The sequence below is a fragment of the Pyrgilauda ruficollis genome, unplaced genomic scaffold, assembly GCF_017590135.1.
Source record: "Pyrgilauda ruficollis isolate IOZ18807 unplaced genomic scaffold, ASM1759013v1 scaffold13, whole genome shotgun sequence".
In the NCBI taxonomy this organism is placed as follows: domain Eukaryota; kingdom Metazoa; phylum Chordata; class Aves; order Passeriformes; family Passeridae; genus Pyrgilauda; species Pyrgilauda ruficollis.
In genome coordinates, this window is record NW_024511432.1 from 9622768 (window position 1) to 9647565 (window position 24798).

Here is a 24798-nt window from a genome sequence, read left to right on the forward strand (position 1 = left end):
GCTGGTTACAGTTCCCTGGGCTCAGGAGATTGCACTGTGGTGTTAAACTCTTTCCCCCAGTCCCCTGGCACAGGTTGGGGTTTTGCTGGGTTACCCCATTTGTGGCTCCGAAGCCTCTCTAACTCTTCAGGGAATCATGTTGAAGAAATAAATAAAATAATCTGTCTTCCAAGAGTAGCGATTCCAAATCAGTCCTCACAGATGTGAGAGTACTTCTTGTGCCAGAAAAATTAAAAATGCACAGGAATATGTTCCTTTTGGTTATTGCTCAGGGACAGAAACACTTTCAAATACGATTTTAACTTAAATGGCACTTACCATTGTTTAAAGAAAAAAAGCTCAAAATGAGCATATGTAGACATACAGATTCAAATTAGCAAAGTTCTGTAGGGTTTCTCATTGGGTATTTGTACTTTTAGTAAAGGGCATTTACTTGGACTGGACTTTGTTAGGTGCTCTTAATATTCCTTTCTCCTTCTGCTTTCAAGAACAGATTTTAGCATCTAATAAGTTGCAAATTAATTTCCTCCAAAATAAAAAGAGAGCTGAACTATCAGATTTTTTGTTGAAGCAGTAAAAGACAAATACGTTACCCTTTGAATATCAAATTGTTAGTTTATGGGGTTTTTTTCTTAACGTAGACTTCAAAATACACTAAGCCTTATTAGAGAAGGAAATGTTCATGAATGTTTTCTTGAAAAAATACTGAAGTGTGTGTTCTACTTCACATTGCATTAAATTGATTTCTTGGCATTCAAAATACCGCTTTTTTCAAAACAGCTTATTTGTAGCACCTGAATTTTTAAAAATAATCCATATTTCATACTCAATGGCATACTGGGCCTTTTCAGCCTAGAAATACCTGGATAATAAAAGTTTTATGTGGTTGGTGTTTCAGTTCACCAAATGCCTTAATTTTCCATCACTGACATTGATTTTTTTTTTTTAAACACAGTTGTTCCAAGTAAGAAAGATGCTCTTCTGTAGACAGTACTTACCATCTTTGCTACAGAAATGAGTGTAATGACTTTTGAACAGAATGCTGAAAGTGCTTATTTGAGTGGAATGGGTTGAATTGTCCTATTCCATTGAGCAAGTGATGGTGAACACATTGTCACCAATTGTGGTGTGACAAATTCCAGGCTTGGAAAATAGAGTTCACTTGATTGTGGTAACAGTAGAAGTTGAGACAGTTACTTAATGGCTCAGTCTTTCAGTATTTCACAGAGGTTATTATTTTGGAGTCATTATCCCAGAGATCATTATTTCATTGTAGCAGAGGTTCACAAGTCTGGGGGATGATGCTTCAAGGGGTTACTGTCTTGGCAAATCATAAACAGGTGTTTTGGTTCAAAGCTGGCAGTTGTGCTGCATGAAGACACCAATCCAATTCCCTGCTAACAAAATATGCAAGGGACAAAGGAACTTTTCTAGCAGTTTTTGATCAGCTCCCTCTAAAGTGCTGTTATGAGAATTACTGAAAACACTATGTCAGTGACAGCCCTGGAAATTATCACCAGCAACTCCTAGCACAGCATGTCATGTCAAAAGTATTCTACAGCCAGTGTAGAAAGTGTTAGGTAGGAAAAAAATCTGAGAACAGTTTAAACAAGCTGTAACAAGAGCTAAGGCAGATTAAGCTACTACAATAAATGAGGAAAAGATGCTCAATGAAATTGTATCCTGAGGACAACTTGGTTCAGATACTAATATATTACTGCCTCTAAAGGGAAGCAGTGTATTGCTTGGGTTTTTTTCAGTTTTGTTTAAGTGTAATAAATATTTGGCTTAACTAACTGGTTTGGCGATTCAGGGCTGATTATTGGGGAGGAAAACAAGGAACCTGAATTTTTAAATTCCATTGTTGGAACTCAGCTGTGTAGACATAAGGTGTGCACGTGGGACACAACATCAGTGCTACTCTTGGGGAGTGCAGCAATGCCTGCCTGCAAGCAGTTGGAATAGTGGACAAACAACTGTCCAAATCTGGGCTTCTCTAAGCCATATCTGTGAATGAGACTAATGCAGGCAGGCTGAATTCACTCTTCCTTGTAGCCCAGGTTGTTCCAAGCATACTGAACATGGAAAGAATTCTTTCCTTTGCAGGAACTGGAAACATGCTAGGTATAGCTCTCATGAAAGTCAATGACTTTCTGGGCACAATGCTATGAAAGTGCTTAAATTTTGCATGTGTCCATTGAAGCCTTTCCTTGCAGCTTTTTTTATTGATGCACATTTCATAACTGATTGGGTTCAGTGTCATAATGCAGTATCACAGTATTTGCTAAAAGAGTCATGTGTGAAAGGCCAATTTTGAGGAAGGAAAGGCTGTTGCTGTGCATACATAATGGTGTGAAAGTCCAAGACTGCATCATATGTGCAGTTTGTTCTGACAGAAGTTAGTATTCACTGCGTGATTCGTTTGCCTTCTCCCTTGAATGTGCTACTTTTTCTTTCCAATGTTATAGTTACTGTTAAATGCCCTCCTAATGACCACTTCTGATGCCCTGCTAGCATAGCAAGCAGCTCTATGGTCCACTTTAGGTATAAATGAGTTTTCTGTGGTTTTTCTCCTTGATGTCAGCTCATGTATTATAATGATAAAGAGGAAGAGAAAAGCCATGACAGCTTAAGTTTTCTACTACTTTCTCCTGAATAGTGCTTGAAACATTTTACAGAAGGGACAAGAAAACTTATTCCTTTATTTGTACTTGATTTTTCTATTGGAATATCTGTGTTGGAAAGGGACTTCAAGGGTCTTAATTTTAACGTCTTCTCCAACAGTAAGAATTTATCTCTTTGAATTTAGTGGAATTACTGTAATAACATCAGTCCTTGTCTAAAATTTCAGATTTTTGCCATTGTTATAACCTCTGCTAATAAAAATGTCCATTAAAGTGTCACCAATATTTTAAATGCATATTCATGCTGTGCTTGAAATCCTGCACATAATTTTCTTAACTAAGCCATTAGCCTTGATATATACTGTTACTTTGCAAATCTTCACTTCAGCAATTTGTACATGTCAAATTGAACCACTGCACAATACCTAGGAGTAAGAAAACCATCTGAGTTTAGTGCTGTCTGTACACACAGCTCTCAGTATCTCTTTTTACACTTGATAGCAATCGTGCTGCTAGATATGTTTTTCACTGTATAATGCAGAACACAGGTCACCTATTCTAATCGTGGCTTCTCAGAACACAAATCCATTAACCTGTAGTGATAACCCTGCTGCAAAGACTCGACACAAACAATGCTGCACTGTGAATGATGGAGTTCATGACTGAACTGCATTGGAAGGGGCATTCTGAAAAAAGTTAAGAAAATAGCTTAGCAAAAAGTTAATGAAATTTAAGATGAGTTGCCTGTGGTCAAGGCACAACTGCTTACTGAAGTTTTTACTCAGAGAAAGACTTAATTCCAACTAGTATGTTGTGCTAACCTGTGCATAGCCTAACACAATGTAGAATACTTTTACTTCATTTTCTGAAGGTCTTCAGCAAATACTTTTGCAGGTTGCTTCAGTGTCACTCAGTCTTGAAGAACTGAAGAGCCTCTTCATCACCAAGAGCCATGGAATAATTCTGGCATGACAGATGATGGTGTTGGTAAAGCTGACATTATCATAGCACATCGTCATCACTTTGGATGAGACATTCCCCAGCACACATCAGCTATAGATGAAAGTATGCTTCATTTCTTTGACTCTCCTTCTTGGAATGTCTGTTGATTTCTTGTTGGTTTTTTTTTTTGTTTTTTTTTTTGGTTTTTTTTTTTTTTTCCCTTCTCAACTTCAACAGATAGGAATTCTTCATATATATATATGTATGTATGTATGTATGTCTTCTTGGTAATAGATTAATTGATTGGATTTTTTCTTAGGTCTTCAGAGACCTAAGGATAGTTTCCCTGGCATACCTTACACTTTCATGTACATTGTATCTCTTGCTACACATAGGATCATCTTTAAAGCTGTGTTGAGATCTCTCTCACTCTTGTTTTTGTTAGCAAGTTCTTTGAAAACTGTCTCAGTCCTCTCTTTTTCCTTGTATTGTGTTTTGATTTTTATAGCTCCCAACCTTGACAAAGCAATTTTTTCAATCTCGTCACTATCAGGCCCCCTTCAGGAAATGATTACAGTAAATTATTGAAAAGTCATTGTCATCCTGTAAACAGAGACTCCATTTACAGCAGTTTGTTTCATTATTAACTTGATATTAATCTTTTGGAGGAAGTCACCTCAGACAAAGAGAATTGAAAGATAATGGACTTGTGGGTGATTTTGAAGACCATTGGATCTACAAGCTCATCTTTCCAAGTTGCTTTGTGCTGAGAATCAGCTCTCTGCAGCAGTCATAGACTGACTCACTTGTGAAAGCCCCCTGTGAGGATCTCTGTCATCACAGAGACATTTGTTCATTCTTGAGAATAATCTGTTCATTCAGAGAAAATGACTGAGGCCATGTCATCAGTGAAGGAAACGTGACAAACTCGGAGCTTGGAATTGATGCAGAGAAACGGAAATCTTCATCGTCTCAGACAAGCAAGACAAGAGCCCATCCCATTATTTTCTTTCCAAAGAGAGGCTCAGTGTATGTTGATAAAGTCATTTGCAGTCACAGATGATAAGGCAGGTAATACCAGTACAATGTAATACTGGCTCAGGTGAAACCTCATGCCACTGATGGCTTTCTTGTGAATTGTCTGTGTCTCAGAAAAACCTGGTGAAAGTCTTGCCAGGAATTGTTGTGCAATTCCTCTAATGCTGATGTAGGAACATGTGATAGTGATTAAAAAGAAGCTGAGATCAGCATTCCAACTTAGACTCAAGCATTCCTTCTATTGTGCATGGAAGCACAACACCTTGTCAGCAATTACTTATTACCTGTAATGTCTTCTGTGGTCAGGAAGTCAAACGTACCTACCACAAGTACACCTGTAGGACGCCTTGATTTTAAATGGCACATCTCTCAGTAGTTTTTCTTGACCATACTTTTGGCAATATTTTCAGCTTTTCAGCAACATTTCTGATACTTGTAGGACCCACTGAAAAATTTTGACAGGGGATAAAATATTTGATTGCTTTTAAAAAGAAAAGTAAAAATTGTAGTGGTATAAATCCAGCTTAGCATGACTGAAATGCCTGTCCATGAATGCACTCTATTTGGTTTATATAAAAGTCATGTCTGTTCTTGTTTTGGTGATCACAGTGAAATCCATTTGAACCCTGTATCAGGAGTACCTATCTTCTGTTTGATTCTGCAGTCTTCACTTGAATTCAGCAATGTGTCCCTGGATGAGTAAGTCCCTGGTGTGCTTAGCAGCTGCATGGAACCACTCATGTAAGACCTGATCAACATGAAAAAGGGTTGAAGAACTTACTGCCTAAAAGAAATCTATGTGGGTATATTTTAATTGCTACATTACCATGACAGTCTACAATATTTATAATTCTAAAGACTTATTTGAAACAAGAAAGATAAGCTGCTTGTATGCAATAGAAAAGAGTCAATACATCAGATGCTTGTCAGATAAACATTGCAGAGCTAACCTAATGAAGGTATTGCAATTGCATGAATGTCTGAGATAGTTTTAATGTCAAAAGCTTAATGCCTTTTGGTGCTTTTAGCCTTTCTGATTTCCCTAAATGATCATAAAGTTATGAAGTTTTTTAAGGAAGTTGCTAAAAATCCTGTTAGGAGCTTTTTATTACACTGTCAAATTCATGTTGAATTGGTATTCATTTTCACTATTACAGAATAATCAAATTTGTGCTGTTACAGTTGAAAAAGGAAATAATGAGGATGTAATGTAACACTGCTAATGTGATGGAGCATTCTTACTCTGCTGGATATAGCATGCTCTGGCTGTCTGTTCCAGCTTTCTTCAAGCAGTGATTGAGGGAGGAAGTGGAGGGTGTTCCATTTGTGGCATGAGGTTACACACATTCTGATTTCAGCATGTAATTGTGTTCTGATGGCTGAAAGGGTGATGGTTTGCCCACTTGTGCTTCCTGCCAGGCTGTGGTTTGGTTCTGGGCTGTGAGGACACAACAGCCAATGTGTTCCTGCCATCACACATTCGGTGCTGTGCTCTCCTGCTTTACTTGTGACAAGCAGCTCATGGTTCTCTCTCCAGAATAAATGGCTCATATATTCTTTTATGTTCGTTTTTTGGTTTTTTTTCCAAAAGGGAGTAAAGCTTTTAGAGTGTGTTGTTAAAAACTCCAAGCAGCCCCCTAAAGGTTCAGATCTGACAGGGATGTTAGGAGGCAGGTCAAGTGACTGCCTAATGAAGATGAATGGAGAAAATTGCTGGTACAAGGATCACGTGGTGGGCGCTTAGCCCAGGTTGCTGAAAGTGTGATGGAATCTCACAGCTTCATTTATCAGTGTCATATTTGGGCTAAAAGTGAGCAGTATTGTTCTCATTTCTTCCAGATGGATAGGTCAACTTTAATATTTATTGCTCTTGTAGAACATTTGTTTGATGTATTTCCATTAGCTAGGCAATAATAGAAAAGCAGTGGAGAGAAACATAAAACAGCTCCCTTCCTCTTCTGAAATATGGCATACCCTAATGTGTAAATATTTCTGAGACTGCCACAGATTTTAAATTTTTTTTATTTATTTGATGATATGATCATATATATTGAGGAATTTAAAAAAATAATGGAAAAAACCACATTGATGAAATACCAAATATTTAACTTTTGGTTGTGATTGTTAATCTTTTAAATTTCTGTGAGCTTATAGAGCTTTTCAGGAGAGGCTTTTGCGTAAGAATGTCAACAAGGGGGAAAGAGAAGATACAATAACACTGTATTTGAAGCACTATTATAAGTCTGGAAGTATTCTAGCAAAATCAACTTAAAATATTTGATTTCTAAAAGGGAGTATAAAGATGTTTATTTCTGTCTTTTTTTTTTTCCTTAATTTCTGTTGTTGCTAATTACTTTCTCTATGATGGGAAAAGACTACCTAGTCTGGGTTGGTGTAGAATTTAAAATAAATAAAGGATTTAACCATTACAAAATGGTGGCTTGTAGCTGGTAGTGGTACGCTGTGGTTGCTGCTTATGAACTTATTTTTTTTCCATTTATTGGAATTAGGTTCAAGGCGTTTGACATATATTATTTTATACTATGGAAGAAAACTTAGCTGTTTGTGAAGCAGGTGTTGTGTTAAGTGCACTGCAAACATCCTAGCCATATGTTTCTATAATTTAAATTAATTTGGTACAGTCATACTGTTAATCTTTAGTGACTTGTTGATTGGCATTTTGCAGACATATTTCTGGAAGGCACCCAATACCATTTTCTGTAGCCTTTCTGGCAGTAGCAGAGAGTAACATTTCCACAAATTGGAATCTTGTACAGCTCTGGGAAAGGAGCCAAGATTTAAATTAGACAATAACCTCTGCTCTGTATATAGCTTCTATTCTTCAGCTGTAGGGAAAGTGATTTGTTTAATACAGTCAGCTTTGTAGCATATAATAGACTGATATATGAGTCACTCCTTGGCAATGTGTGTTTCTTAAATTTATATAGATTGAACAACTAGTTGGTAATGTACTTAGTTACAGTTGTGCAAACAATAACTATTAGCAGAGCTGAAGAGACCTAGAAAAAATTGTGTTTGCTTGGTGTTTGCTGGGGATTCTGCAGAGCTGTTGGATTTTAGAACAATTCTTCTCTTCAGATGCAGGGGATACAATTTCATAATCATGAGTATTCTTTGAGCTTTGGAAAATCAATAATAAAGCTAATAATAAAGCTTTTATATCAGAGTTTAATATTTTTAATGTTTTGTATATGGACATGCATTCCTTAAAAATGAAACTTAGCATCAGTCTGTTACAGCTACATAATTACATTGCAGCTCTTTTTGGTTTGCCCTTGTATGTTTTTTTTCTGTCTTCATGTAGAAATCTGTTGCTGTCAATTGATACCTGTGAATGCAAAGAATTCTTTTCTTTCCAAACAGCAAGAATCTTTTCTTTAAAGGAGAGCTCTTTACACCATTCAGTTCATGTTTATTTAAAAGCTTAAAATCTTTAGAGCAAATCTCACTTTTTGTCCAACAGAAAATTGATTTTGCTAACAAAAGTGGTGTGGGCTTGTAAGAGAATATTCAGAAATATGCAAATAAGTACAGATAGAAATCTGTGTGAGCAGCTGAACAAAGCAATCAAATTTTTCTCATTGAAAGTTTGTTTAGCTCTGCTGTGAACGTTTTTGAACAAAATTATGAACTACTGTTAGTGAAATGCTTCTTTTTATAGGAAAAAGGGGCATTCTTTTTTATTAGAACTATTTTTAATACTCTGCAATTTTTCTGCCAGGTCTTATATTTACAAAATAAAGCACATTGTAAATATTGAACAATAGACAGATACATTTCCTAACAGTTTATAATATGCTGCGTATTCTGGGTGGGTTCCAAGCAGCAGTTAGTACAAATGATATGCCAATCAAAACTATTTTTGCAACTATAACCTGTTATAATGCAGTTTCTTATCTGAAACCTCAACTTGATATAAACCAGATCTCTTTTCTTAAGCTTTTACTATTACATGAATAATTTCCCTTGTCCTGAACTAATCCTGCTTCTGTCCTGTAAGCTTCTTGCTAGTGCATGGCAGCAAAGTATAATTTATCTAGAGGTTGTATAAATCTTAATAATCACTACTTCCATGATGTAGTCATGTGCATTTCTTTTTCCTTATTCCAGGCTCAGCTGTACACAGAATTTTTGATGTACTTCAGTGAGTCAGATTTGCACATCCAGCATGTCCCTTCTGGGCCATCTCTCTAATGATTCAGCTTCAGTGTAAAAGCTGACTTTTTTAAAAAGTCCCCCGATGGCAGTGAGATGAATACTTAAAATTCTACCATTTCTATTGGTGAAAAAATGTGTGGTTTCACAGTGTGCCATGTTTGTCACTGCTGTTAGTTCAATGTGTTCCTTCATCTACTCTTCATTTCTCCCCCAGGTGGAAAAGAATCTTTAATTTCATTTACCTCCCCAAATTCTATGTTTCATTTTTTTTGCAGTGGGGCCTGAAATAAGTTGTGTCAGCATAAGCAAAGGTGTACTGAGATATGGAGCAAATAACTGAGTAAGCAAGTGGGTGGAGGTTTGAAGCATGATGCACACTGAGATATTCTCTGGCACTTGAGGTCACTTAGCATCATTTCTGCTGGTGGCAGTGCTGACATCAGGAGTTTGAGTCACTGGAATGTCTTTTAGTTTGGTTCCCACTGCTGCTGATATAACCATTTTATTATTGCATGGCATATAACCTATTTTTGGAAGCAGGAAATGCTGTGAATCTCCTTCTTTGTTGACGATGGCCACTCTAAATGTTGATGATTCTGTTCATAGGACCCAAGAACTTCTGTTGTGGGGTGTGTGAGATTGTCACTTTAAGATTTTGATAATAAAAAAATCTATTAATGAAGTTGAAGGGCTGTGATATTCTCAAGCTGAACACAATTCCATATCTTTGAAGCAGTCAGGGATTACTGAGCCAGTAGCATGGGCTGTGCTTCTGAGGGGAGGAAAAGATTGGAAACAGGCCTGAATTTCCCTAAATTTATGTTTATGAAGGAAAACATAGGAAGAGTGAAGACTGTAGAAAGAGAATTTACAATTGAGAATGATGAAGGGTTTATACTCCTTTGACACTTTTCACACATGCATGGTGTAACAATATGCAAAAACTTTTTCCTTGTCTCAGAAGATGATATATTTATATGTCGACATGAAAATTGATAACCCTTTTATTTTTTTTATAGTACTTATTTTAGTTACAGCTGATACTCCATTTACTGGAATATGGCACAAAACTAGCACCACCATCTGAATCAAGTGGCACAGCCTGATTTATGCTGGCAAATAACCCTTCAGTGTTTTTCTCCCTGGTAAATACCACAGCAGGTTTCTGATTTTTCCTAGGTAATTCTTGTACAAATTATTGTTTAAATTTTGATTTGATGAGAGGTGCGAGGGTTTGGGGGTTTGGTATGTAAACAGAAGCAGAGGGGTTTCTTACAATCAGTGCTTTGTAAGGCTGGAATGAAGGTGAGGTTACAGCACTGAAGAGTTTCCTGTGTCCCTTGGAATCTGTCCTTGGTGGTTTGGGTGGTGCTAAGGAAGGTCGCATGTGGAAATGTGTGAAGTGTCATCACAGCATGTCACCCTGAATTTCTCATGGCTGTATGTGAACTTAGACATGGACAACTGCTCATGGGCAGGAGAAGGAAAAACTGTGAGATTGTGTGGGGGGCAAAGGAAAGATACCTCTTTGCTCTAGACCTCTTTACTGGTGGCTTGGAATTATGAGATTAATTTAAATTTCATATTTGCTGTTACAAGCTGTCCATTTTTTCAAAATATGGAAAAATGGCATTTATATGGAAATGTGGGTAAAAATGTGTCCTTTGAATTGTTACTAGATGCTCTCAAAATCATGCTTATAAGGTATTACAAAATAAAAATATTTTTCATTAAATTTTGAACATTTTTCCTTTCTGTGTTAATCTTTCTTCAAAAGTTATTTAAATCTCACTTTAATCTCTTATGTGTTTCAGTCTATCTTTTCCATATCTATCTGATAATCTAATTTTTATTATTCTGTTCTGATAGTCATTGTCTTACTATGCTTTTCTATGGGTCTTTATTCCACACTTTCTCTGCCTGCTAGTACCCAGCACTTGCACAGCATTTCATACAATTTGTATATCTTTTTATTCCTCTTCAAACCATACTATGTATATTGTATTTGACAACTCACTTCTTCCATAAAAATGCATTTATTTTTCTTCATCAGTTTTGAAAATACAGTTGAGCAACTTTGTTTTGATGACCAAAGGAAATCTCTTTCACTGGAAAACTGCTATAATTCCAAGACAGATCAGGCAAGCAATTACAGGCAGAACCATTAGTGTGAGGATGGCTTTGTTTTGGGATTTTCTAAATCTAAAATCACTGGACAATTATTATCAGAAACTGTTCTAGATGCTTGTACAAATGAAGAGAAAGCAATTAATTATAATAACATTTATTTTTAACTGACACATATTCATTTTTCCTACCTTCTGTTAGTATTTTCCTCTTTTGGCAGCAAAAAACTGCCAAAACATCACATGCTTTTACCCCTTTCCTGCCTTCTCCATTACATTAACACCAACACTGTGCAGCATTTCCCAATTCAGGTAGAAAAAGTGACTGAGAAACTTCATGGTAGAGCAAAATCACCCCAGTTTGGCAGATGATGAGCAACCAACTGAATGGATTTCCTGTGATTTGTTCTCTCTGTGAACAGGCAGAGCAATTTGCATGTTTTGTGCTCCCTTGCATGGCTTTGAATAGTTTCATTGGCTGACTAGAACTGGATGTGGGATTTGAAGTTTTGAACCTTCACACAGCTTTGATATCACAGAGGCATCACAATGTCTGTGTTGTAAAACTTGGCTAAAGTTATTGTGTGATCCAAAATACAATATAGTAATGAAACAGCTGTAACCCTGAGTGTTTGGGAAACAAAACCCTGAATATACAGGATTTTGTGAGAGTGCCCTGACTCCAGGACTCACTTCTTGTGCCCACAGATTTCTGATCTCTGGGAAATTTTCCATTCTAAAAGAGGGATGGAATGGTAGGGTTCAAGATACAAAATAAAATTAAGAGAACTCCCAGGAGTTTGCAGTTAGTTGTAGCAGGCATCTGCCTACCAGAAGCGTGTGGTTATGGTGCAAAGTATTACTTGGTTCTGTCAGAGTGGTTTCTGTATCAAAAGAAAAGAAAAGAAATACCCAAAGTTTTTGGTAGAGCTCAGATCATGTCATCAGCTGACAAGGAAAAAGAGTGTTACATGTATATAAACTTGTGGCTTTTCTGATTTGACATCCATTTATCAACCTGGCTTGGAATTAACAGGTATCTCTAGGAATATGTTGCATAGTTTCTAACATTTAGACAAAGAAAGTTCATGAAGAGATTACAGCTTTCCTACATCTACTGATTATGATTACAGTTCATGCATCTACTTTGAATTCATGCTAAAGCTACATCTGATCATTTTAAATTCAACTAAGAAGTGTTCAACTTCTTGCACATCTTTGATATGAATAGCATGAGACTGAATTATCTCAGTCCACTAAAGTAGGAGAATATATTCAGAGTGTGAGTTGTGAGCTGTGGAACAGCTTGGCAGCAGAAATGCCACTAGGATCTGGTGTCTCTCATACTTCAAGAAAAGAAATGCAAGAATTTGCATGTATCAAAGCTTGTGCTTGCTTACATCAAGACATGAAGGGCAGTACTTGACTGTTCAAGTGAGCTTTTATTACCATTTTTAGTTTTATATTTAAAAACTTTGGTTTTTCTATGGCATCTGAAAATTATGAGAACGAATTACTGGCAGGCTTTTTAATATGCACTTAATTCTAACATTAATTACTCATTAGTATTTTGACACATCAATGCTGAAGATCACCTGAAGACTTGAGAGCCTGGTTTTGTGATGGTGCCAGGCATTTCCAGCCCTGCACATGTGTGAGATGCTTTATAGAGAATCTCCATGTTAAAACATCTGGATTTTCTTAATATGAAGGTTTGACTGATACTTTATTCATTTCATTTGTCATAAATGGAATTTGCTGTGCATCCTTTGTGTGTCCTCAACTCTCAGCTGAACCTCAGGGGGTGCAATCAATATCAGAAGTAATTTCTGTGCCCACTTTCAAGAAGAAACACAGTGACCCAATTAACTGAAGAAAATTCTACACTGTAGTAATGGATGAAAATGCAATTAAAGTAGGTTACTCACCTACAAAATAAAGTTTCTGCTGCCCAAAATGTTGCCTTTAGGTTGGAATGAAACAGTGGGAAGCTAAAGATAGATAAATTAAGCCTGATTAGTCTCTGTGGCATAAATTAGGAATACAAACCAGCCTGAGGGATTATTCCACTCTTAAATTTAATTCTCCTGTACTGTTATTTCAGAGCATTGCATCCAATTCCATCTTGAATGTTTAAATAAAGTCAGATGCTGCTGAAGACTCTCCAGAGGCCTCCCTGCTTTGGGACTTGTAATGATGCCCCAACTAAAAACAGTGGAGAAATCCTGCAGGTTTCAGGTTGATGTGAAATAAAGGAACAGGAGGAAGTGATGTGTTACCTGCCTGTTTACAAAATACATCTCTGATCTATGTTGTATTAACACATGTAAGTTTTCCAAACTGAAAAGCGTCATCACCTGAGGAACATTTGAGGGTGACTGACACCAGGTCTAGTGCTGGGGTTGGGGCATTTCTGAGTGGCTTTCCTCAATTTCTCCTCGGAGTATGTGTTTAATAAGAGCAGTTACATCCCACAGGCTATCTTTGCAATGGACTTGCTTTGTACAGCCTTGCACATGGTGCAGTAGAGTTAACAGAGACTTCAAAAAATGCTATTTATCTATTTGGTTATGATTAGTGCTTCTAAAGTGGAAAGTATTTAATTTCATTAAAAAATGCAGGAACTCATGGTATCAACATGGCTGAGAGCTGAGATATTTAAGATTTTATGCATGTACTGATTTTAGACTGAAAGTATCTTGACTGATCCTCCATTATGATTATTATAAAATGTCTACATCTGCCTCACCCTTTCTCTATCAATTTTGCATTTAAAACTTGATATAATTTTCTAGTGTAGTAGAGCTGATTCACAGTTTAGAATGGAATTTACAATTTTCACTGAAGTGAGTGAAATTTGATATAAGATTGTAAGAAAAGCTACTTACAGCCCCAATTGCAGTATAATCACATCACTTTAAATTCGTGTGCGAAAATGTTACAGTAATCTTGAATATAGTGATGTAAAAGTATTTATTGGGATCCGAAGTATAAAATGCTGTCATTATGCTGAGAAATGCTTAGGTTCAATGCTTAGTTTATATAAAATAAAAGGGGGGTAGACATGATTAACAGCTTGATTATATGAATTTAATGTCTCAAAGAGGGAAGTGAAACAGAAATGTTCATATGGCAAAACCAGTTCTGTGTTTATGTGTTTACCTCCTGAAAAAACCCAACCAAACAAAACTCCCTGTAGGAATATCCCCTGCAGCAGTTGAAGTGCTGGGGGTAAAGGTGTGCTCAGAGGTGTGAGAGGGGAGTTAAAGAAGGGCTCTTGATGCTGTTCTTGGTGCCTCGGGGCTGCTCCCTCTCAGGACCTCACTGTCTCTCAGGTTCTTGGGTTGGCTGGGTCCTGGGGTGGCTGGGGGACTCCTGTCCCTGAGCTGGGTGTGAGGCACTGGCTGCAGCCATGCCACCAGTGCTCCATGCCACCAGTGCTCCATGTCACCAGGGCTCCATGCCACCAGGGCTCCATGCCACCAGTGCTCCATGTCACCAGGGCTCCTTGTCACCAGGGCTCTATGCCACCAGTGCTCCATGTCACCAGGGCTCCTTGTCACCAGGGCTCCATGCCACCAGGGCTCCTTGTCACCAGGGCTCCGTGTCACCAGGGCTCCATGCAACCAGGGCTCCATGCCACCAGGGCTCCTGTCACAACCTCTGTCGGACCAGATAGGAGGGGCAGCCCCAGCATCAGGGCCACACACTTGGTTTGGGTCCTTTTTTCAGATTATTTTGTGGATGTGTTGGAGGCTGTTCTGAGAAGCTGTCCATCTTCTGTTTGGTATATGTCATGGAGAAAAGAGCCATTTCCATCTTCTCACAGGACTGTGGAAAAGCTCAGTTGTGCTTTAGCTTTGCGTAATTCTTTAGAGCAGCTGTGTAAAAAGAGCATATTGTAACTGCCATATGTCCTCAGATGTCGTCAGAAATGAAATCTTATGTAGAATTTCAGCTGTTTAAAATAATGTGAAATACATACATCAAATGGGTGACGTGAAAACTGCATGTGTGAGAAGTCCTTTGCTCATGTGGAATCAAGATTGCCCCAAAGTTGTAGAAAAATACATACAAACAGGAGCAATATAAGTTCTTTTTTTGATTTTAGCAATATTTCCCTTCCATGACATTTATGCCTAATCTGGTTTATTGTAGCAACAAGTATGTGCTCATGAGAGTGGCTGGGAAAATAATTTGGTAGTTCATCACTGCAAACACATCTAGGTTAGAAAGCAAGGCAAGAAAACATGTTCTTTAAATTCTTTAAATATTCATATATTTTTAAACAAAGACTTAAGCTAGAGTGGCCTCTCCTTGGCTTTATAACTGAATATCTTAACATCTGGTATCTTTCTGTGTTTCAAGCTTCAGGCAACAACAGGGTGTGATAATAGGGAATGTACTTCAGACCTATGGGAAGTAACATCTGTAGATCTTGTAAGGTCTTTTTAATGTGAAACCCAGTGGGTTGGTCTCAGTTTGATATTTGTATTATCCTTGTACAGAGGAGAAGTAGTCTTAGCATATGTAGGAAGACAGAGGTATTCCCAGAATCTCTGTTTGAGTGTCCATTTTATTACCTTTGAATGCACAGCTGCACAGACTGTGGACAGACATTCTTGTCTACAAAGAGTCAAAATAGTAAGTTAAAACTCTTTGACCATGTAACAGCAAAATTGTTGGTGTGTCTGTCTTGGAGAACACTATCCAGATTCCGACTAATTTTATAACACCTTAATCTTGTATAAATATTAGGACCAGGACTGCTCTTTGAGCCACCTTTTAATATGCATGCATTTAAATATGGAATAAGTAGCATTAACAGTCTGGTGTATGTTGAATTGCCTTGACTGTCAGTCAGCAGAATAATATTGTGCATATTCATACAAAGTTACTTCTTGCATATAAAAACATTTATAGAATGTGTCCTTCTTAAGATATCTGAAAATGTCTAACATGACACCATTAAATATTCCTTTCACTACTGTTCCTAAGACTCGTTCAGTTTCACACTTTGCAAAATATTATTCAGTTACAGTTTTTGGCTCTGGAATTCACTGAAGGAGTTCATATTAAAGCATTTGGCTGGAATCACAGAGATTAAGTCAGTGCTTTTTATTGTTATTGTTAAAGTTTTTTATTTGCTGGCTGAAAGCTTTTAAAGTAACTTCAAATGTTTCCATTCTAATTGCTTTCCAAAAATTTTAAATCTGTACTATCTGCAAGCAGTGTGTCTGATGGATATTGAGACAATATTAAAAAACTATAAATGTCATTTTTCTTTCGTATCTTACTCAAGTATTTCATCTCACTGAGATTTTTTTTGGCTCTAGGAAGAGCTAGAGAACATATATGTGTACATATATACAGGCATAGCCTCACTTATATAAGGATATATATAATAATTAGTGTGGCAGATGTTTAAGACTCAAAAATTGGAATCTAAATGGACCCTGAATTAAAAGCTTAAAGATTTTAAATATCAAAAGACCGTCACATGTATGATTCTACACATATTTATGAAGAGATTCAATAATTAATGAAACACTAACGAGATCATTCATTTGTCTAAAATTCAGGACTGAGAATGTGACAGCAAAGATGGGTACTTTAAACTTTTGTGCTCCTCTCTGTTGGCTTGTTGATCATCAGTGATGTGGCTGTAAGGAAATGCAGCTCTCTGGCATGAAATCCCCTACAAGAGCTCCTTTGGTTCTCTACAGGGCCTGCATTCCCTCCAGGTCATTGCAGGATCTTGATACGGTGTGATAGAGAATCCTGATGGGGAAGAAATGGAAAGAAATAACTGCTGTGTAGCAGGTTCTGGTGGCCAGGGTCACCAAGGCTGACACTTCCTGGGTTGCTTTTCACAAGTCTATGAAGACATGTCCTAGCAGATTTCTAGGCAGATCCTTGCAGGAAATTAACCCTCTTCCAGAAGTCATGAACTACTGAAAAGAAGAAAACACTGTAATCTGTCTCAGCAAGCAAATTGCTACTGTAGCATTCTATAAAAATAACTAATCTTAAATTTGTTCTGAAATTATGAACAGAAAGTCCCAAGTATAAACTTGGCATCTATAGTACATGTTACCTAGTGGTCCACTATTTCATGAAAGTGTTCCAAAATGATATCTCCTGTTGACAGAAGGACTGTCCCTACCCTTGTGTGTACACACACAAAGCAGTTTGCTGTTACATGAACTGGGATACCTTTTGTGCTTACTGATGTGCTCAGAGGCTGACCCAAATGTCTTCTGCCTGCATCTGGTCCAACTCTCCATCTCCTTTATGCTCAGTGGCTCTACCCATAACCTCCTAGAGCTGCCTGTTGTCTTTGGTGAATCGCTGGCATCCTGCCAGAGGAGTGAGTCCCAAAATTTCTGTGGGTACTGATGTAGTGTCAAAATCAAGGCTACCATTTTGCATTCATGCTGAGATAAAATTTCTTCTTCATTTGAAAAGTTTAAAACAATGCTTCATTCACTTAAAATGATATGAATACCTAACAGCGTTGCTGGTGTGGCACCTGTCAACATTCTGCCTCATCTTTTCTAGCAGCAAAATCAAAATAGAATACTTGTATTTTATAAAATAATATGGATATAGTCTACTGCTTCTGAAATATTGAAACTTCCATGAATGACTTTCTCTTCCAGAAAGGAACTCCCTGCTCCTCCTATGAACACATAACAACTTAGGAGTAAAGCTTCTACAGAGATTAACTGGATATCCATCTAGAACAGAAAGAACTGGAGAATTCTTGTATGTTTTTTAATGAGAAAATAAATTGTGCTTTCTAATGAGAACACCCTCAGTATTTAATTTAATACATCTGGTGAGGACATTGCTGTTCATAGATGGTGATAGTTAATACTATTTAAAAAAAAATAAAAAGTCCCCTGTCCCAGCCCTCCTCCCACTCCTTCTACTTCTGCCAGAATAATTTTAGTGTATATTGTTTTGTTTGGAATAATCAGGCTGAAGTAGCATTAGTCCAGCTTCTCATCTTTTAATTACAGACAGTTTATTGTCTATGCTGTCCCACTTTCTGCATGGTTCCCCACCAGCCAGCTAGACTTAGCAATCTCCATTAATTTAATTTGGCATTTCATTCAATCAGACAGGCTGTGAACATGATGAATTTTTTTTTTTTAAATAACACAATGCTCATTCTTAATTGATGTCCTTATCAGACATTGTATTTGCCAGAGCTGTAATTATTGGTCAGGCAGCAAAATCAAATCTGCCCAAATGCAGTGAAGATGTTCTCTGGTGAAATTATTAAGATACAGTACTTAGACCTGCAAAGTAATTTAGTTTTGGTCTGTAATTACATCTTTTGGGATTGTTATCTTTCATTTTGCTCATAAGGGTAGTGTAACCTCAGAGGAATTAATTTGCCAAATATGAAGATAAAACTGAGATTCTTGCCATAATATATATTTGTGCTAGTTGATATTTGAAAACCACAAGTATGCTCACACCATAAAAGAATGAGTTTATTAATGGCTATATTTTAAAAATATGGGTTCTAATTTTACTGCAGAAATGCTGTAAGTGTGATCACTTGAGGGTGCCATTTTCCATAAGCAGTAAATTCACATCAGAAATAATAGAATTTGGATGTGTAACTGCCTAAAATACATGCATAAGAGGACATGCAGTGCTGTGACAGAACTGGTTTAGAGCTTGTTCTACAGGCAGTGAGAATTTTGACTAGAAATACTATCCTGACAAACTTTAAATGTGTATTTTGACTGACATTAACTAATAATTATGAAAGGACTGCTGATGTCATGATAATTAAGTTCGAATTCTGTATTCCAGTAAGGGTTGGGATATGGTTTTCTTTAATTAAAAAAAAAAAAAATAAAAAAAAAGGCAGTAGGGAGTGGATTCTGTCATAACTGTACATTTTTTTATTTATTCTCAGATACATGAGATGTAGTCTTTCTTTGAGTATAGAATTGCAGTCATTCCTTTTAAGCAAAATTTAAGTTGATGGATTAGCTATGAGTAGATGATGAAATGTGTTTCATTCCTGTTCTGGATACATTTTAAGTTTTTCATCTGAGACATTTATTCGCACATCTGAGACATTTATTCACATTTCATGGTTTTGTTGTTATGCTGTGCTGGAAAAATAATCTTTCCAATGGTGGTTCTTCCTTGAGGTTGCACTATTAAACAGCAGTATTGTAAAAATAATTATTGGGCATATTTAACAAAATTGCCTGCTGAATTAAATTTTCTTTCTGAGTGTAAAAATATTATTATTTAAACATTCAATTTTGTTCTGTTGAGATGCTCAGATAAAAGTTTGTGCTCCTTTATGTGTGGTTTTATGTAGCTTATGTATTTCTGTATTTGACTTCTTGAGCAAATGAATAGTTGGATTAGAATTGCACCAGAAGTCAGTCGATTTAAAGACAGGTTGTAAAAAATACTAATGACTGAATATTGTAAGTAAAATGATTTCTCCATGAAAATCAGTAGCAACATTCTGATTAACTTGTATAAGTTCAAAATGTTATTCTTTGTGTCCATAATAGTAATATCTTCAAATGTTATTTGCTTTAATCTTGAAGATTTTTAAAATTATTACAGTTTTGTGTTGTGAAGTTCTCTTTTTTCTGTTTTATCTCTTGCTATGATGAGTCAATCACAGTTGCTGAAAAGCCCAGAGAGTGGCCATAATTCAACATTTGAGATTTTCTGAAGACTTTTTTAGTTGGAATTCAGACTCAGTGGACATTTAATCACTGATTTTTATCACAAGGTGACAAGGGTTTTCTGTGGCATTCATCAGAATCCTGCCTTAAAACAACTGCTCATTAGTCTCAGTTTCATAACCGACCAATTTTTAAGCTCTGGCGAGTACAAAGGGTAGTTTGAAAACCCAAATAGCATTGTGCTGTGCCAGTTCCAAGTGCCTTATGCCTTGATTTACAAAAAAATAGCCTAACATTTGGCCCCAGAGGTTTGGTCTAAGAACACACACTTGGTAGAAAAAAAGCAGTGATGCAGTGATGCAGTGATGCAGTTTTTATATCCCCAGTGCTGGGCAGGAGTTGATTTGGTCTTCATTAGAGCATGTGGTGAAGAAGGAGAGGGTGTGAATTTTCCCCTTGCATTACAAACATACAGCCTTGCTAGAGAAGCTGAATAAGGCCAGGTGTTTGGCTTCAGGTCTGGCAGTCAAAGAGAAGAGAAGAGCTTCAACCAGCTATTTTAGAATGAGTGAATTTTCTGGACATGCTTTATACAAAGTGTTAGTAAACCAAGCATCCAGTCTCATTCCAGTCTTCCTGTCTGTCCAGAGGGATTTCAGCAGTGCCAAGATTCAGGTGCCCTTCCAAAATACAAGAGCAGGGGACTGAACTGTTGTAGTTTTAATGCAGTGATTTGCATGAAGCATGGAAGCTGTGATTCACAGCAAGTTCAGAAGAGGCTTTGTTTGTGTGCAGTTCATTTCCTGAAATGGGCAGATGCCTGTGGTTTCCATGGGTTGGTGGTGGCAGTCAGCTGGATACTCCCACTTAATGTGTTCATCAAAACTGAAGAGAGAGTTTGAACTGAAATCAAATGAAAAAAATTGTAATGCAATGGTGTGTATTGCCAAAGGAAGCTGGAGACATTTTACTCTTTCCTAGTTACAGAGCAAGGGAGCTCTGAGTTCTTTAGGTGAAAAAGTTTAACCAAATCCTTGCTAATTGCTCTGGCAAAGTTCTTTACAAAGCATCCCAACACCATCCCAAAACAGAGACAGCTGGGCTAGGTGCTGCACGTTACTCTTCTTGTGTCCCACGGAAACCTGACAGGTGGGAGCCTCTGGAGTCTGCATGGGCTTGCCAAATTGCTGGGTCTCCCCTTTAATTTGGATCCCTGCTGGCAGCCATACCAATGCTCTGAGCTGTTTATGAGGGGTCAGAGCAAGGGATCCTTAAAAAAATAAATAGAGAAAAACAAGAGTCTTTTCACAAAAAATTATTTTACTAAAATAGGCAAGAACCCGTTGTTCTATTTAGAATGATTTATAACTGTTCCCAGCTGATCACAAAGTGTTTCTAAATTAAAAGCCATTAATTATAGCCTTATATAGATACAAAGATATGCAAGAAGTGCTTTGTAATTCCAGCTTTGCACTTCAGGTGAGAGCTTTTTAAATTACTTGGACCATTGGAGCCACCTGCTTGACTAAATGCTGAGGGCCCTGTGTTTCAGTACTCATCAGTGCATTGCAGTGTTAACATTGTTACTGATTTTTCTTATTTCTCCAGGGCAAATACTAATTAATGGATACAATTCACAGCTGATTAGCTGTAGTTTCTTCAGTAATTACATTCGCAGACTAACTGTTCAGAAGAGGATTTCTAACCCAGTTCTTATTTCACTCTAAGCTTAATTTGTTTGTTGAATTGTTTAGGTCCTTAAGATAATAACCATTTTATTTTCTTTTGTTGTTATAGGTACCATTAGATAATATGGAATTTTAATCTTAGAAATACTCACTGATAATTGTTATGAGCCTTCAATGGATTTTTACTTTAGAGACAAAAAATAAATGTGAAGAATATTAGTTGTGATCCATATTAACAAAAGCTGAAATATTCCAGTTTCTGACATCATTGCCTCAGTCATGCACAATGGGGTCTTAAATATTATAGCCTAAGAACAGAATGACTTGAAGGATATGTACCTGTATCTTTTAGCTTTGACATTTTTTGTTATATCATTTGCTTCCACAGTCTTAATAAAATGGAAAATTAAATTGTCACTCTCCCCTTTGTCTTACTTTAATAAAACAAAAAAGAAGAACACCACACTGGCAATCAGAAAGCAGTAGCTGTGCTGTGAGCAATATATGTCCATCAAAACAATGTAGAATTTTACTCTTCAAGGAAAAAATCAGCCACTTTTCTGTTTTGAGGCACTGGAGCCCTCAGGATGCTAAGGTCATTAAAATAGGGTAGGGTTTGTCCCCGCTTATTTATCCAGTGGTAGAGTAATGCTTGCCTAATGTACCTTTGCCTTAGGTATCCTTTGAAAACTTGATTTCTTTTTTCTTTTCTTTTCTTTTTTTTTTTTCTTTAGAAAGAACAGCTCAATTCGAGCCATTTGAGTTTTTCATGTAAATCATTCTTAGTTTGCCACTAAGTGACATGAAAAATTCTCTCCTGTCGATCGCACTGTTGAGCTGAAGTAGTGTCTTTGTGCAACAAATCCACACACACATCCCTATGTGCCAAAACAGTCATTTGAATGTGCAATTTTACTTGAATTTTTTAATCTCCAAACATGGGTGACATCTGGGCTTTTAAAAAATGGATGACATTACTTGAGTATCTGCATAGCTGGGGATAACAGAGTTTTAATAGCTATGAGGCAGCCTACATATTGTGCTAAGGCCTCTGTTGCTTAACATGTGTTATAGGTTGAAAGATTCAGAATGATAAGTACACTTGTTACTTGAGAATGAGGGATCTCATCTTGTATTCCTTCCATCCCCTGAGTGTCTCCTAATTTGGTTGATGTCCTGTTTAGTCAATCTGACAATTCATCAGGTACACAAGGCTCCAATTTTTTTCCTTTTTTAAAATTTTTTTTTTTATTTATTTAAATCTCCTTTTAACTTTGTCTCATTGCCAGAAGTGAATATTTGCGTTTTCAGGGAAAGAGCCTTTCTTGAAAGGATCACTGGTCCCTCCAGTGAGAAACTGGAGAGTCTGAAACATTTCACTGCTAAAAGCAGTCAGGCACCAAGTGCAGCTGTAGCAAATTGAGCTGAAGCAAAGTGGTTTTCCTCTCAGGACAGGTTCAGCTGCTCTGAAAGCACACCACAATTTCTTGCTTGGAAAGAAGAAGCTGTGCAAGTGCATGGTCACCCATCCCCATGCACTGGCTGCAGAGCTCGTGCTGCTGTTGGGAGTGTTTGCTGTTATGGGGCTGAGGAGGGGGGTCCACCACAATCTGGTAAGATAAGATAAAACAAAGCCTTCCTAAAAATATTTGTTTTATTAAACTAGAAAATGGGAGTTAGGGGAGGAATTCTCAGTGTGGTTTTAGCAGCAGTGATGTGGCAGGGACAGCATGGGGGCTTTTCCCTCCCTTAGCACTCTGCCTTGCACTGTGCCCTGTGCCTGGAAGGAGCAAGGTGCACATGTGAAATGCCTATTTTACTGTAGGTGCCTGACGTGCCTGGTGTCTGTTCCTTGAAGCAAAGACTCTGGATGCTTCCCTCCTCTGGGAACATGTGCAAGACTGGTTACCAGCCTACATGCCTTTGGAAGTGCTGTTCAAGGACATAAGGCACTGTATTATGCTCATAATTCTCTTTCCTGTCTGTGTTCAGTATGTAGAAGTAAAAGTACTTCTACAAATGTTCATACTGGAGAACTTGGAGGAAATGACTGGCATTGAAGGAAATCCCTTGTGATCACTGGCATGTGGAATGAGAGTTGCTCCTCAGTGGGAGCAAGGGGCACTGGGCACATCCCGGGTCTCGGTGTCAGACAGTTTCTCTGATTTGCAAAATGTTCTGGTGTTAGTGTTCACTGGAAGAGTGGGAGTTCCACTGGAGTGAAAGAGAAACAAAGGGGGATTGTTTGGCTTTTCGATTTTGTGGAAAGAATGGGAATTCAGAAACAGCATTGCAGATTCTCATTCTTCCCCTTACTGGCCTTCAGCTCTTTAGAGCCTGGTCTGCTTGGAGTAGGAGCACAGCAGCTACTTCTGGCTGCAGAAATCCTCTGGGTCAGGATCACTGGCAGAAATTTTGTCATGTGCATCAAAAAACATGTAGTAGAGTAGAAATGTCTTTCCTGGGGTGTCTCTTCCTAATGGATTCTTTGCTGCATGGGCAAAAAAAGTTGGAGAGATACACATGAATATCTTCCTTGTAAAGACTGGGGGATGCAGAGTATGTATAACAATAATAATAATGATGTTGTTGAATCCAATTGAATTCTGACTTCAAAGAACATCTGCAAATACTTTTTATCTGTTTGTTGTTTCGGTTTTGTTGTTTTTGTTTTCTTCCCCCAACCTTTTCTATGCCAGTGATGAGGTAAAGAAAAGTTTATCATGGCATACATTAAATCCAAATATTTATTTTTCTTTCAGTTTGGAAACAATAACAACTACATGAACATGGCAGAGGCAAATAATGCATTTCTTGCTGCAAATGAGGTAGATGTTTTTATTTTTTATCTATGGTCATATTCTGCTGTTTGCGGTGATAATTTAACAGACTTTGAATGGATGAAGAGTGAATTTCTGTGTGTTTTATGGAGCACAAAATAAAGACTTTAATGAGAAAGAAAATAACCTGACAGCTCTCCATTACTAGTCAATTTAGCTGTCCATAAGGCTGTTACTTACATAGCATGTCAATAGAAACAAATCTGCTTTATGTATGGAAAAAAATTATGAACAGAAGGAAACAAATAAAAGGCACAGTAGGTGTACACTTTGAAAGCAAGCTTAGTAATAGTCATTACTAGCTAATGTTCTAGTTTTTGTTATCGATACAAATGGTTTAATTTGGGTTCTCAATATTCATATGAGATAGAAAACCAAAGCCAGCTCTGTTGCCTGAAGTGTATGTGCTACATCAAGAAATCTTTTGAATCCAGGATCCACAACAAACCCAGAGGCTGGGCTGGTGGAGCTGGTTGGGTTGTGGAGATGATGTATTTGATCACTGCCTTTGGGAATGGAAACAGGAGAAAGTGTGGGAACTCCAGGCTCCATGTATCTGCTAGGTGGGGCCACCTTATCACCAGTTAAAATCAAACACACTAATCCTGACCCCAAGGCCAGCCAGAAACTGCCTTTGCTCATCCTTGAAACCCAAGCTCTAACTCCATGCACTGTCTAGCATG

General features: G+C 37.4%; 1 protein-coding gene across 1 annotated transcript in view; it reads left to right on the plus strand.

Moving 5' to 3' along the window:
- The window catches only part of TOX3 (TOX high mobility group box family member 3), a 74414-nt gene that overhangs the window by 25239 nt on the left and 24377 nt on the right, over window positions 1–24798 (plus strand). Inside the window, exon 2 of the mRNA XM_041458724.1 lies at window positions 24038–24103. Coding sequence (XP_041314658.1) covers window positions 24038–24103 — 66 coding nt within the window. The remainder of the gene's footprint in view (window positions 1–24037; window positions 24104–24798) is intronic.